Source organism: Condylostylus longicornis, unplaced genomic scaffold (assembly GCF_029603195.1).
Source record: "Condylostylus longicornis isolate FDR11 unplaced genomic scaffold, ASM2960319v2 ptg000015l, whole genome shotgun sequence".
Lineage (NCBI taxonomy): Eukaryota > Metazoa > Arthropoda > Insecta > Diptera > Dolichopodidae > Condylostylus > Condylostylus longicornis.
Window position 1 is genome coordinate 3,452,570 of NW_026577984.1, and position 14,450 is coordinate 3,467,019.

General features: G+C 22.6%; 1 protein-coding gene across 1 annotated transcript in view; it reads right to left on the reverse strand.

Moving 5' to 3' along the window:
* LOC129605851 (protein similar) overlaps positions 1-14,450 on the reverse strand; it is a 198,671-nt gene that overhangs the window by 114,940 nt on the left and 69,281 nt on the right. Inside the window, exon 7 of the mRNA XM_055515828.1 lies at positions 11,412-11,553. Coding sequence (XP_055371803.1) covers positions 11,412-11,553 — 142 coding nt within the window. The remainder of the gene's footprint in view (positions 1-11,411; positions 11,554-14,450) is intronic.

A 14,450-nucleotide genomic window follows, 5' to 3' on the forward strand; every position in this document is an offset into this window, starting at 1 on the left:
ATTAAAAAACAAATGCTCTAAAAATGTCAAATAAAGTTCATAATTTTTGAGGTTTATAACATTTGTAGAAAGAGCAAATAATAAATCAAAAAGTATGAATGTAAATATTAAGTACTTGTACTTATATAAGTACATATGGAAATTTACTAAACTCTAACTATAAAAAAATAAATTCCACTATTAATATAATTTGTATGTATAAGTGTAACTGCGCTTGCATTGTACGACAATTTATTTAATTCTTTTTTTTTTTGTTATTTTTTTTATGAAAATTCACTTTTTTTTTTATTTTCATATTTTCAAATCATGCAATATAGCATGAATGACGACTTTTTTATTTTAATTTAAATAATTTTAATACAACCATGACCTAACTAAAATAATTTTTTGTTGAGAATATTATGGCTTGAGGGGTTAATGACATTTTTATCAATAAAATTCTAGCTAACTTACATAACATATGCACAAAATATTATAAATATTTTTATATACTCGTAGCTATATGGAAAAATTTATGTGGTCGTGTACGACAACAATTTTATATTGAATGCATTAGAAAGAATTTTTATATTTTATTATAAATAATAGTAACAGATTTTTTGTGTTTTATATTATTAAATAACAACAGCTTTAAAAATAAAACCACCAAACGGTATATGCATACAAAATTTAACAAAAAATTCATAAAATTTTTTGTTCATAAACATAAATTTGGTCATAAATTTTGTTTAAATCTAACAAAATTGTTATTATACATAGAAAATGTTTGAATTTTAATGATATTAATTTAGATCAAATGGTTATTTTTTTTGTTTTTCTAAATGGTTAGATTAACTATAGAGTTTTGTAATTACGATATTTTGTAAGATTCTTCTATTAAAATAATAAAGAAACCAGTTTTATAATACCTATATTCTATTTTTACTTGACTATTGCAAATTTTGTAATTATAAAAGTATATAAATTGAAAGGCAATTCAAGAAGATTGAATTACTTACATGTTAGTAATTCAATACGAAGGTTAAATTATGTTATTGAACGGTTGATAAATTTTATAACGAATCTGCGCTGCTTGTCAATAAATTTAAAGTTTTAAATTAATTTGAAATTAAATACTGAAAATCTGAATCGTATGTTAATTTTACATTTATTTTCCCATTAATATTTTTGTCATATTAATTAAAATCAAAACTTTATTCCGAATTATGTTCGATTTTAAATAAATTTCCATTAGAACCTTAAGTGCGTTAAAATAAATCCTAGACACTAATAAACGATTGACAACCATAAGTGCCTGAAATGAAATCCTAGACTTAAGATTTCCTTACAAAACCTCTGCTTTCTCGTTTTTACTTTCGTTTTCTTTATCTCTTTCTGTGTGTTGAGATTATTTTCAATTTGGCTGAAATATCTAGAAGTAAAATTAATTAATTACTTTAATTGTAAGAATTTTTTAGCTTTTGTTATTGCTTTGTGCCTCGATTTATGCAATTTTTTAAACATGAGTATTTACTTTTCAACGAAACAATATTCTGTTGGTATTGTTCTACAACCTTATGCTATTAATGTCATATATGCGAAAATTAATAATGAATATTTAAATGAAAAAAGAAAATAACAACCAACAAATTCCAATACAATTAGAAAAAGTCACACAAATCAAATTATTTATTTGCAAATGGAAATACGAAAATTGCTCAACCATTAAAAATTGACGCGACTGATTCCAATTGAAATGCCATTAAAAATCAATCAAAGAATATCAAACAAAAAAATTGAATAATTATTAATTTTCTGTCAAGTAGTTCAGTTAGTTAAGAATTTCAGAATGAGTGTAAAAAAATTGAAAATAAACATTTAAGAAACAATTTTAATTTTTTAAGTGAATAAAATTTTGCACACACAAAAAATAAAACATTATTTATAAAAATATTTTTACAAAAAAAAAAAAGTTTATAAAAATTATTTTCTCGAGACTAGTCTTGTATATAAAAGCAAAAATATCATAATGGAAAATTTCCTAAATTCAAGTCACGAAAGTGAAAATCATTTAATTTAAACTATAAAAATAATTTTTTATTTATTATAAACGAGTTAATGTTATTTTGAGAATTATATTAAATTCTTAACTGTAATTAATATTCACAATGCAACCATAGACAGGAAAATGACAAAAATAAAAATTATTCTTCCCCAAATTAGACCCTAGAGATATCCCGCGCATTGGTTGGTTGGTTGACGTGACGGGTGTAGCAGCCGTACCAAACCCCAATGAGTACAAATGTGGTATCACTATGCCGTGATTATCTGACTCTCATTGAGCGTGATTAGAAGTGACCTAACTAAGCTTCCCTGCTCTGTTAAGGAAGCTATGTAAATCTGAATGACCCAAAGCCTAAGTGCAATATTATAAAAGAAAATATTTATCCTGTTGCTGAATTTTCATATTTTTCATTATAGAAATTATAATTTCCCACTAATCATAATAAAATTTTTTTTTATTTTTTTAGAAGTCATAAACGGTTTTCTTATTAACTACGAAAACGATTATTAGGCTCCAAACATAGGGTGTGTAAAATTATTTATATTTTCTTTTGCTAAAATATATGTATGTTTCAATGTATATAGATTCATGTTATATGTGCATAACTTTTTTATGTAAAGAGTACATATTAAAATGAAGGATTACATGAGAGTTCAACAGCATATATATTTTAAAAATGTTATGTAAAGATTGTAAACTGAATATTTTCATATATGGTTTTGAAGTTTCTATTAACAGAAAAAACAAACACACACGTGTATAAATATTTTATACATATTATTTATATATATTATGTACTAAACATAATACACGAGGATCATAAAATGAAATTGAAAAAAATAATATTAAAAAATATTTATGCACATGTGTATTTTAAATAGCAAAAAAATCCTGAGGATAATATCGTACATATTGTTGTACATAAAGCTAGCACAACAAATATACAAGGAATAAGAATAAACTGACATATTTGTCATTTAAATATGAATGTTTTATAACAAAAAAAAATAGGGTTTTATCATACCGGAAAAACAATTTTCTAATATGTATAAATAATTTTATAGCAATAAATTTTATTGATCCTTTAAATAATATTTTTAAATAAATTATTAAGATTTTAGTTGAAATTTCGTAGAGTTTATTGTATTGCCCTTTTATTTTTTTTTAAATTATGTTATATTAACATAATTAATTTTATTGAGATCACGCTCTTCTGACAAATCAAGATAAGTTCTGTCAGAAAAATGGAGATACTAATTTTCACTGATATCATAGTGGATTTTCTGGCTTAATCATAGTGGCCTTTTTGTTCTTGAATTTTAAAATGTGTGCAAGTAAAGTTTACAATACAAAATATTTCAAATCACATCCAATACCGTTGATATTGTTTGTACATTCCAATAAAATTAATTATTACATAATGTATACTTTATTTATTTACTTATTCAGTTTTTTAATGTAATACACTCTAATCATATATTTGATCGAAAGTTTTAAAAAAAATAATTGAAAATCTTATATTCTAATTAAATTTGTACTTTTTTATAATATCATTATTAAAAATATTTTTAATTTAAGTATTTATATTAAGCACATCTGTTGACATTCAATATTTAAAATTTCAACGCATTTTAAAATTGAATTTTGAATTTTTTTTTTAAATTTTCAAAATTAATTGTTGAAAATTGATCAAAAATTGATCAAAAATGCTTTTATAAAATATGAAAAAAAAAATTTAACTTACCTTTTTGGCTGAAATTTAAAATTTTAATTAGAAGCTTATAAATGAGTAATGATTTGACATATGTCGTAGTGAATTTAAATTTTAATGGTCTAGTAATTGATGTAGCTATATTCAGTACACTTACAGAAAAATGTTACTTTAAATCAAATCCTTACAAAATTCAGAATTAATTAGAAAAACTGATAATTTGAAATTTCCTACTTTGCTTTAAAACAGAATATGATGAAATGAAAACCAATGAAATAGCGGAATATGGTGATGAAAGTGAAAATATTTTCCAAATGACCTTCTCATTAGGCATAAATTAATTTTTTGTTATGATTGAAAAAATTATTATGCTTTCGGAAATTATAATCAACAAAGAAAAATTTTCAAATTTCGAATTTCCAATGCCGAATGAAAATAACATGGAAAAAAATCAATACATAACACACTCAAAAGAACACAACATAAAATTTTAACTCTATGAAAAATTTATAGCCTACTTTGAAGCGTGATAAGATTTCTTATTTTTTGCTTATACGAGAATTCCTTTTTTTCGTTAAAAATAATTGACATTTTATAACGGTAAATCAAGCGTTATTGGTTATAAAAAAAATTTTTTAATTTTGTTTGTTTTTCCTCTTCATATGAAATAAGCATAAAATTTATATTTGCATACATAATATGTATATACACATGTTCTGTATATTATAAAAAAATTTGTTTTTTAACACGAGTCAATAAAAAAATGATATCTTTAATGTGAATGTTATCTCATTAAATTGTAAAAACAACAAAATAAATAACTGAATCTTTGATCAACCACATTTTTTTATGATTTTAAAGAATATTAAAACTAAATTCAAAATACAATTTTCATTCTTGAAGTTCTAAAACTCAATCTAGAATTAAAAAACAATATGGTTATGATGCAAATGATAAATGAGAAGTAAAAATTAGAAAACATCAAATTTGGCAATCTGATTTAAAACACATATGTATATGTGTACGTTTCCAAAACAAAAAAACTTTCAAATAGTTAAGGCAGTAGGCTCTATAAATTTTTTATAGAGCGTAAGTTTCTATTTTCCAGTTTCTTAACTACTAGGAAAATCAAGAATTAAATTATTAAGAGGCAATTAAATTTTTAAAAGAATTTTTTGCATTATTAACCAAGTGTTTTTGTTATGTTATCATGCTTCTCCTCCAGAATCCATATGATATTTTAAAAGGATAATAAATTTTTGAAAAATATAACAATTACGACATTAATGAGGGATAATATTAAGAAAAAAAAAATTTTTTTTTCTTCCTTTTGTCATGGAAAATTTTATTCAAGAATAATTATCATTTAACTTGAATTTATATAAGTATAAGAATGTCTATAAGTATACGTTACCACTAAAAAAAAGAAAACATATTCATATAGAATATTCAAAATAAAACTTGGAAACAAGGGAAAGCAATTTTTAAAAATGAGAAAAAAAATTACAATTTACTACCCTATACAACGAGAACTTGCTAGCAAACTTATATTAAAGCCCACAAAGTTCGCGATTCACCTCGTTACCGATAGCTTCAAAAGAATAACTTAAATTACAAACCACCCAATGTAGAAAAATACTTCAACATTCTAGAAAGACTCATAATATCGTTAATAATAAATCATTTGTCATAACTCATGATTCTCTTTCATTACGATTCTTTTATTTCGTTTTATTTTCATAATTTTTGAAAACATAAATGCAAATAAACCTTTATACACGCAACTTAATTTAATTGAACCACCAGAAAACAAAAAAAATTAAAATTTCAGAATACGAAAAAAAAAATTATATTGCAAAAATCCAAAAAAAAACATGCTTCTGTGAAATGTCAATTGAAATCTGTCAGAACTTCAAATGTTTTCAATTTTATATTGTAACCCAAACACCTTCTCTAAATACGTAAAGAAATCTATAATAGCAAGTATAATAAATACAACAAACTCACATATACAAAGAGAAAAAACCAAAACCATAATATGTAAAATAATATTGAATAGAATGGCGTAAGAAAACAATTTATTATTTCCACCAAAAACATATTATACAGCATGTTCATATACACTTTCAACATATATAGAGAAAATATCCTGTACACGATCAACAATTCTAAAAAGAGGAACAATAACAAGCAACGAAATATGAAATTTATATGAAAAAAAAAAAGAAAAAATCAAATGGAAAATCAAAACCAATTTGTCTCTTTTTGAAATTCAAGACAATTTTAATGTTTAATACAAGTTCCTTTTACCGTTCCACATATTGTCACCCTATTCGCCGTATACAGAAGCTCTTCTTTTATTGATTATCTTCCAGTATACATCATCTATGATATTTATCTATTAAAATATTATGAAAGGATAATTTTCATTGCCAGTATATCACCATTTATTCTATCTGTGATCGATAAAAATGAATGATTTGAAATAATTTTTTAAAATAAAATTTATTACGAAATTAATAACTTTTTTCTTCATCAAAATATCATGAAGAGATTTTGTTCAAAATAACTGTATAGGTTGTAAATTAAGCAGTGGCCGGCCATAAATTTGAATATGATACGCACTAGAATATTTCTGTTTTATATAAAATAAACACATATTCGTATTAACACAAGGGTTATTGTTTATGAATATTTGAGGCAAAAGTTGCTTAAAAATAGCAATTTAAATCAAAATTTTAAAAATAGATAACGCAACTTAAAATTAAATTTAAATTAGGAAAAAATCCTAATCAAATTAAATTTTGTCATCCTCCTCTTTTGCCTGGCTTTGTATGCCTTATTCACTTTGTTCACTATAAATTTTTTGAATAAATTAGAATTTAAAATTAAAAAAATTTTATATTCAATGTTGTTTTACACTGAAAAACTTTTTATTACAAACAATTTTCTTAGCTACAAGTTAATAATATACGAAATTCTAATTTTAATCCTCACAATTTTTTTATAATTTCAATAGATTTCAATACACATTTCCTTTTATTAAATAAAGAAAACTACTCTACAAAAGGACTTTCTCTTTTCGTTAAAAAAAAAACACTCTAAAAGTTTTCTTTGTAAGCAAAACAAAATATTATTTTTTTATTCAAAATGGAATTTAATGATAAAAAAAGGTTCATTACATAATAGGAAATAAGAAAATCATTACCATTTAAGAAAAACATCCCTCTATGTGAATTTCAAATAAAAAGTCACAATAAAATTCATCCATTTCGAACCTTTTAAGAAATAAATAACAAAACAATAGAACTGCCTAAAAGTAAATTGATTTCTTTACAAAATATTGAAAAGTGTTAAAACTTTGGTTGATTTTCTATTTTATTCCAAAATTCAGACATATCCGGTATTTAAAATTATTTTAGACATTTACTTGACTTAAATTTTAAGTAATTTTAGCATTTTAATCGCGTAATAGTATATCTCGAAACTACAATTTTTCAGATTACATTCGACTTTAAGACGAAATTATTTCGTTATTTCTAATAAATTAGTTTAGTAATGATTTTAAACCGTTCTTGTTACTCTATAATCTTCCGATAATAAATAGGATCCCTTCCTAATAAAACAATTCCTTGTTTTAGTCAGTTTGAGCACAAACTGCTAATTATGTTGTAAGCCAATTTTAATTTAATTTAACGTACTTTTTTTCCCAACTTCAATCAAAAATTTAAAACTAAACTTGAAATTAAAAATTAAAGCGTAATTTAAAATTGGTTCTAAATTACTTTAATGAATACATACGAGTTATTCGTCTTTCTTTGTTATTACATTAAGGAATAATTTCTTAATAAAATAACGAATTTATTGGTTCAATTTAAATTATTTATATCAAACGTATATATTTAACAAAATCAAAAAATTATTGAATTGAAAATACGAAAAAAAAAAAAATGTTTGATGTTGTGTTTTCGTCTCCATAATTTCAAAAAATTGAAATATAACAAAAAATTTTTTAACAAACTTAAAAATATTTAAAGACAGGAAGAATTTTTTAAGATCCCATGTATATGTATATGTGTGTATGAAATAATAATGACATATATAAATATATGTATAAAGCGTACAGAACCTGAAAGTTCCCATTTACAAGTAAAAGAGAAAAAGGAAGAAAATATTTCCAAATTTTAATGCCGACTAAACAGAAAAAAATTTTCACAATAATTTTCCTTCCGAATGAAAGTGAAAGAAAATTAAAAAGATAAAAAAGGCAAAAGAGAAAAAAATCCATAAAAATCAAAGATAACAGAGGGCACTGAACTGTATAATATTTCAGAAGGAATAAAAATTAAAGCCTACAATTTAAGTTTGAATTTTTATAATAAATTACAAATTATGGCAATTTTAAAGAATATACGCGTATACGTAAAATAATTATAAAGCAAAATTTCAAAGAATAAATGAAAAGAATTTTGTACAACATTGTAATTTTTTGTTTGTAAAGTTTTTTTTTCATTTTTTAATCTTTAATTTTTAATTAAAATCACTTTTTATTCCAAGAAAACACAAATAAAATTATTATAATGTGTCATATTAACGAGAAAGGATAAGTAAGATAAAAGATTTGAAAAATTTAATAATCTTAGAATTTTTATCGCAGTAAGGAAAATTTTAAAATTTAAATATTCAGTATTAGGAGCTCCGATCGACATGTACTTACATTTATTTGAAAAAGTATAGAAGCAATATTACAAAATTCTGACAGAATAATCTCAGGCCTATCTTATTTAAACAGTTATATATAAAAATAGGTACTATTGCACATCATTTATGGAGAAAACTGTGAATTACTCAAATAATTAAATTAGAATGTTAAAAGTATAATCAGAATTAGATCTTTTTCTTCATTTGAAATGGAAATCACTTTTTATGATTTAGGCTCGAAAGGAAGTTTTTTTAGGATTCTTTAATTTTAAATTTTAAATTCAAGCAAAAACAAACAAAAAAAAAATCTTTCTACTATTTTTTTCCGAATTCAACTTAATTATGATATAAGTAATTAAAAATTTTAATCATTTCAAGATCTACAATTTACATTCAATTAATCACAATAATTATTCCATTCTTTCTTCTTACCTTATAGAAAATTCCATCATTATTTCGAAATTCATTCCACGACAACACTTTAAATTGAAAATTTCTTGTATATAAAATAAAAAAAAAATAATAAAAATGAAGCCAATACAACTGAATTAATTAATTTAATTGTTCCTTATTGTAGAAAACCAACGAATGTAAGAAGAATAAAAATTTTCCATTTTTTCCTCTAATTTATTCTAAAAATTTTCATGAACTTTTTCCTCCTTCCTCCTTGTGGCGAATTAATCATTTTTTTACCCTGATAATTATTGTTTATACATGAAAAAAAGGGAGGGGGGGGGCTTTTTAAGAGAATGTGTATACGTACATTTGAGTTTCAACAATTACAACTACATATATACACACATACATGTGTTTCATCAATTTATTATCATTTTGTACATACAATAAGTATGAATGTATATAGACCTTAGTTAAGAGAATTTAATCGAAAATAAAGTTTAATTTAATTTCATTTTCTTGTGCCGTTTTCGTTTTTATTTTGTATCTTGTGTTACATGTCACATTAATTTGCAAACGATGATGGCAACTCCCGTTTTTGTATATGAAAAGTTAATTTAAATGTATAATAATCTCAACACTTAAGTTATAACTTTTTTCATTTATGTAAATAATTGAGTTGCTTTGAAAAATATTATTGTCATTACAATCCTTTGAAAAAACATCAGATTTGAATTGATAAGAAAATAAATTAAGATATTTAAAGAAATATTGCATATATTTCGGCGTAATGAATTACTGATGTGCTGATATTTTCATATTTGCTTTGCCGTGTACCCTTTTAAAAATTATTTTAATAATTAAAATCAAATTGATGTTCAAATTTAGGAAAAAAAAAAATGATTTCTGAAATTTAAAAAAAAAAAAATTCTCTAGCGATACGCTCAGAGGCCTTCTTTATATAATTGTTTCATAATATTTGCCAACAGTTTATTCTAAACTAAATTTCACTTACATATTCTTTTATTATTCTTATCCTAAATAGAAATATTTTGCTATTTGCATAAATAAATAAAACTATTAGAAATTTACATAAGCAAAATAAATAAATATTTTCGGTCATATTATAAAATAATATTACAAAATCCGATTTCGAACACAAGTAAGTATTATTTCATGATAAAATATCATTTTTAGCACTATTTAACTGTTAGAATCAATAACCAGAAAAATCGAAACAACAAAAATGTAATCATATTAAAAAAATTACAACACGTACAACGGAAGGACATGGGAAGATAAATTAGGAAAATGATTTTTCTGTATGTTTATGGATACAACTATTGTTATTTATATACTTTATGTTTGTGATATTTACCATAATATCCATTTAACATTCAAAACTGTTATTTAATAAATTGATTTTTCCTTTGTTAAATTTAAAGATGAATAGAACTAGTCGCCATCACAACATAATTTTTAATGGTTGATTAAATATCATTTAATTATGATAAAGAGAAGAATTTTATTTTAACTTCCTTTTTCACAAATTTTCATTTCCTTCCTTTACAATCAAGTTAGAAATGTATCAAATTATGTTGATATAGCAACAATTGACAAAAATACCAGTTTTTGAAATTAATTAATTTCAAATAATAATTATTGTTGAAAAGGAAAATTTTTGTCAACAATAAAAAGTTTATAAAAAGATCACTTTGCAAAGATTTAGTTTATTTAATTGTGTTGTGATTAAAATTTATAACAAAGATTTGAAAAAAAAAAATGAAATTTCACTAATTGCTCATTCAGTTGTTCTAAAACTAAAATTGATAATTTCTTCAAAAATAATTAAAAATTTTTTGTTAAGCGTAAAAATTTTTCATATACCGTAAATGTAAAAACGTACTGACAATGTCTATGACAAAGACTTCTTAACAACAAAAGCTTAAATCAGGTAAAAATACCATTACCATTTCCTTTTGCATTTGAAATGTCAGTAATTATTTCATAAGTATTTTTTAATAGAATTTATTTTCCACTTCAATCCCCTTTAACTATACAATTTTTAATGAGCAATAAAAATCACTCTAATCATTATATATTTGTTAACAATTTTTTCAAATAAAATTTTAATTTTTATGACTATTAAGTGTTAAGAATAAAATGACCGATCCTCATTTTCTTTGTCTTAAAAATGTTTCGCGTGATATAAAAATATCATGACGCTTTATCGTATTAAAATTTTAACTGCAAAATCTCATACCATTATAAATAAGTTCATTGGGAAATTGCAATTAAAATTGTCAACTATTAAAACATATTCGTACAAACACAACTTCTATATGATTGTCTAAATATAAAATAATTTAAAAAATTTATTCGTATAATATTTACTTGAAATTTATAAATGAAAACTTAATGTAAAAAAATTTTTAAAATTTCTCTTAAAATATGGAAAATAAAAGCATTTTTGATCTTATTAAATACGAAACACGTTGAAATCTTAATAAAAATCTAAATTTTTATAATTTATTTAAAGGAAAAATATTTTCGACTTACCTTATTAGATAATTAATACAAACAACACTTTGTGGTTTTTGTTTATCATAAACAATTGTAGCCTGTGTTACCAGCCAACAATAACCACCATATTTACCAAGAAAACGATAACGGCATGTTTCCCCTTGTCCCCTGCTAAGAGCTGAAAGTAAATGAATAAAAATTTTATTTATAAATAAAATTGAATTAATTTTAAATTAAATATATAGCATTGTTTATTCTTTTAACTGCATCTCAATGAAAATACAAAAATTCTTATAGCTTTGCCAAATTTAAATATTTTTCTCAAAAAATTGTCATTCCACAACATAGTTTAACTTCTCTTAATAGAAATGCATGCATTAAAAAAACTACTTTATTAAAACTAAATTTTTTTTATTTTCATATTCCTAAAATCCTAGAGAAGGAAATAAAAAATTTATATTATTCGTCGTGCATTCTAGAAGACAAAGTTAAATTATTATGAAAAATTAGGAAAAAGTACATAATAATTTCAACTCCAGACTGCGAATTTAAGGCTTTAGCACATTGTCACTCCTACATAATGCTCTTCTTTTTGTTGTTTTTCCAAATTTATTTTTTTTTATATAGAAGAGAAGGAAAGACAAAACTAAAAATTAAATTTCAAACTTTTATTTTATCTAAGCATAAGAGAACGCGTTTTATTTTTATCACTTTTGATTTTTATACTGCCCCAGAAGGAAATGTTGATGGTGTTTTCAAAAAAAAAAAACAAGAGAACAAAAAAAAATAAATGAATAAATAAATAAAGTACAAAAGCTATGAGATAGCAAAATGTATAAGCAAATTATAAACCAGGTAGTTGAAAAAAAAATGTAAAAACTCAATGAGCTTATTACAAACTTCACTTGGGAAATGACACAGTAGAGCACTTGAAAATTGTTTTTAGTATAAAGTGCATTTTTCACTAAAAGAAAAATGCAACACAATATGAGAAAACTTTTTATAGGTAATTTTAGTTTAGTAAAATGATAAAAAGTTTTTCATAATCTAAACGAGTTTTTAAAAAAAAAAAATGTTTTTTTTTTTTGTTTTCAAAATTGCAAATTGGTTTTTCTTTTTTAATGTTTCGTCTGGAAACTGTTATCATGGCATACAAGAAAAAAAGAAATCAAGTAATATTTTAAAAAAATTAAAAATTAATTTGGAAAATTGTACAAAATAAATTTTTTTTTAATAAAATTATTTAAGTTTTTTAATTTAATTTTGAACTTTTGTTATTAAGGGTATAAGGAGTTTTTTTTTCTAACCAAATTAATTTGCTAATGAGCTAAGGAACTTTTTAATTAAAAACAAAATTTGGTTATTATTTGCAATAAATGGAAGAAAGTCTGCCCAAATTACCAGCTCTTATATTAAAGAATTCACAATATTTTTAAATGGAAATGAAAAGCAAATACTCAAATCCTGTTCTCAATTTTTCTGAGAAGAAGATCATTTAATGATTGTGGTATTCAAAGCTTCACTTTTATATACATATGTAAAGTACAAGAAAAATTCTTTCTTTTTTCAGACAACATAATTTTTCTCTTCCCTTATTTCATTGCAAATCTCCTAAAATCTGTTAGCAATAAATATGTTGATGGTTCTATGCAAGAAAACAATAAAATGTATTTGTGCCTATTACTTAATTTCAAATAAAAAATGAAATTAAAAATTTAATATAAAATTGTTTTAATAAATAAGTGAAATTCTTAAATATAAAGCCTATTTCTATTATAAATGCAAAAAATAAATTAAAATGCACATCTGTTAATTTTAATAAAACATTTTTCGTGTTCTTACTTAATCATCTTTTTAATAGCCTCAAGTTTTCTCATATTCTTAACTAAAATGTTAATAGAAAAAAAATTTCCACCATTTAAAACGACATTTTTCATTCAATATGAAACAACAGAATGAAAATCGTAAAATAGATCGTAAAAAAAAAAAATTAATACTTATTTTGACACCTGCAATAAACGTCGTTGACCTTTAATTAGTATTTCGTACACCTAACATATATGTAGAACAATTTCTATATTATAAATGGTTTTATGTTTCAACACAAAATATTTAATCGTTAATCTAATTTATTATTGGTTCAAAAAAAAAAAAAATTCGATTCAATTTCCTCAATAAAATTATTTTGTCCAAAAAAAAAAATATGGAACAGACACCTGAATCATTTCTTGCTCCTTCAATTAAAAAGAATTTTACTACGCACTTACAATCAGCATTCGAAATTTTTTTATATTGGTAATAAAAAATAAAAAGAAAGTAATTTTTGGTTATTATGGATTTTTCTTATCATGTTAAAATTTTATTTAAAAAACAAAACAAGAAACCTTACAAAGGTCACACAACATAAAAAGTTTTAAAGAAGTACTAGGTATACAAGGTAGTATTTTAGATTGACTGTATGACGAATTACACTTTAAATAACAATTTTAACTTCTTGTACACGTGCCAATTATTAAAAAATTGTATGCCTTTATTGTAATTTTATAACTTTTTTTTTATAACTTTTATATCCTTGTTAAAATAAAATTTCAAAATTTAGCTATGAAAAGAATAAACGAGGAGAAAAAAAAATTTAGTTAAAATTTATCACCAAAAAATACTTGTAAAGAAAAAATATTACACAGAAAATAAAAAATCTAAAACAAAATTCAAAGAAAATTATACTTTTGTTAGCAATTAAAATGGTAAGTTGATCCCCAATTACTCTATTTAAATCTTTATCTACAAAATTTTAAATGGAATTTTATTATCTTCAACATTAAACTAATTAAAAAGAGACTATAGCGTGTTGAGTATATTTATTTCTTAGTGTCCCGGTTATGATACCAAAAATATCTACCAATTTTTAAATAAGTTATCAAAAAATTTTTCGATTTTTTGACTCAAATTATTAGTAAAGTTTACACTAGAAGAAGGATACTACTAGTCCAACATTATTAATAATTAAGTATTTAAGCGAAATATGAAAAAAGTATGCGAGACACATTTAAATTACTTTCATTACAGATCTTGTGC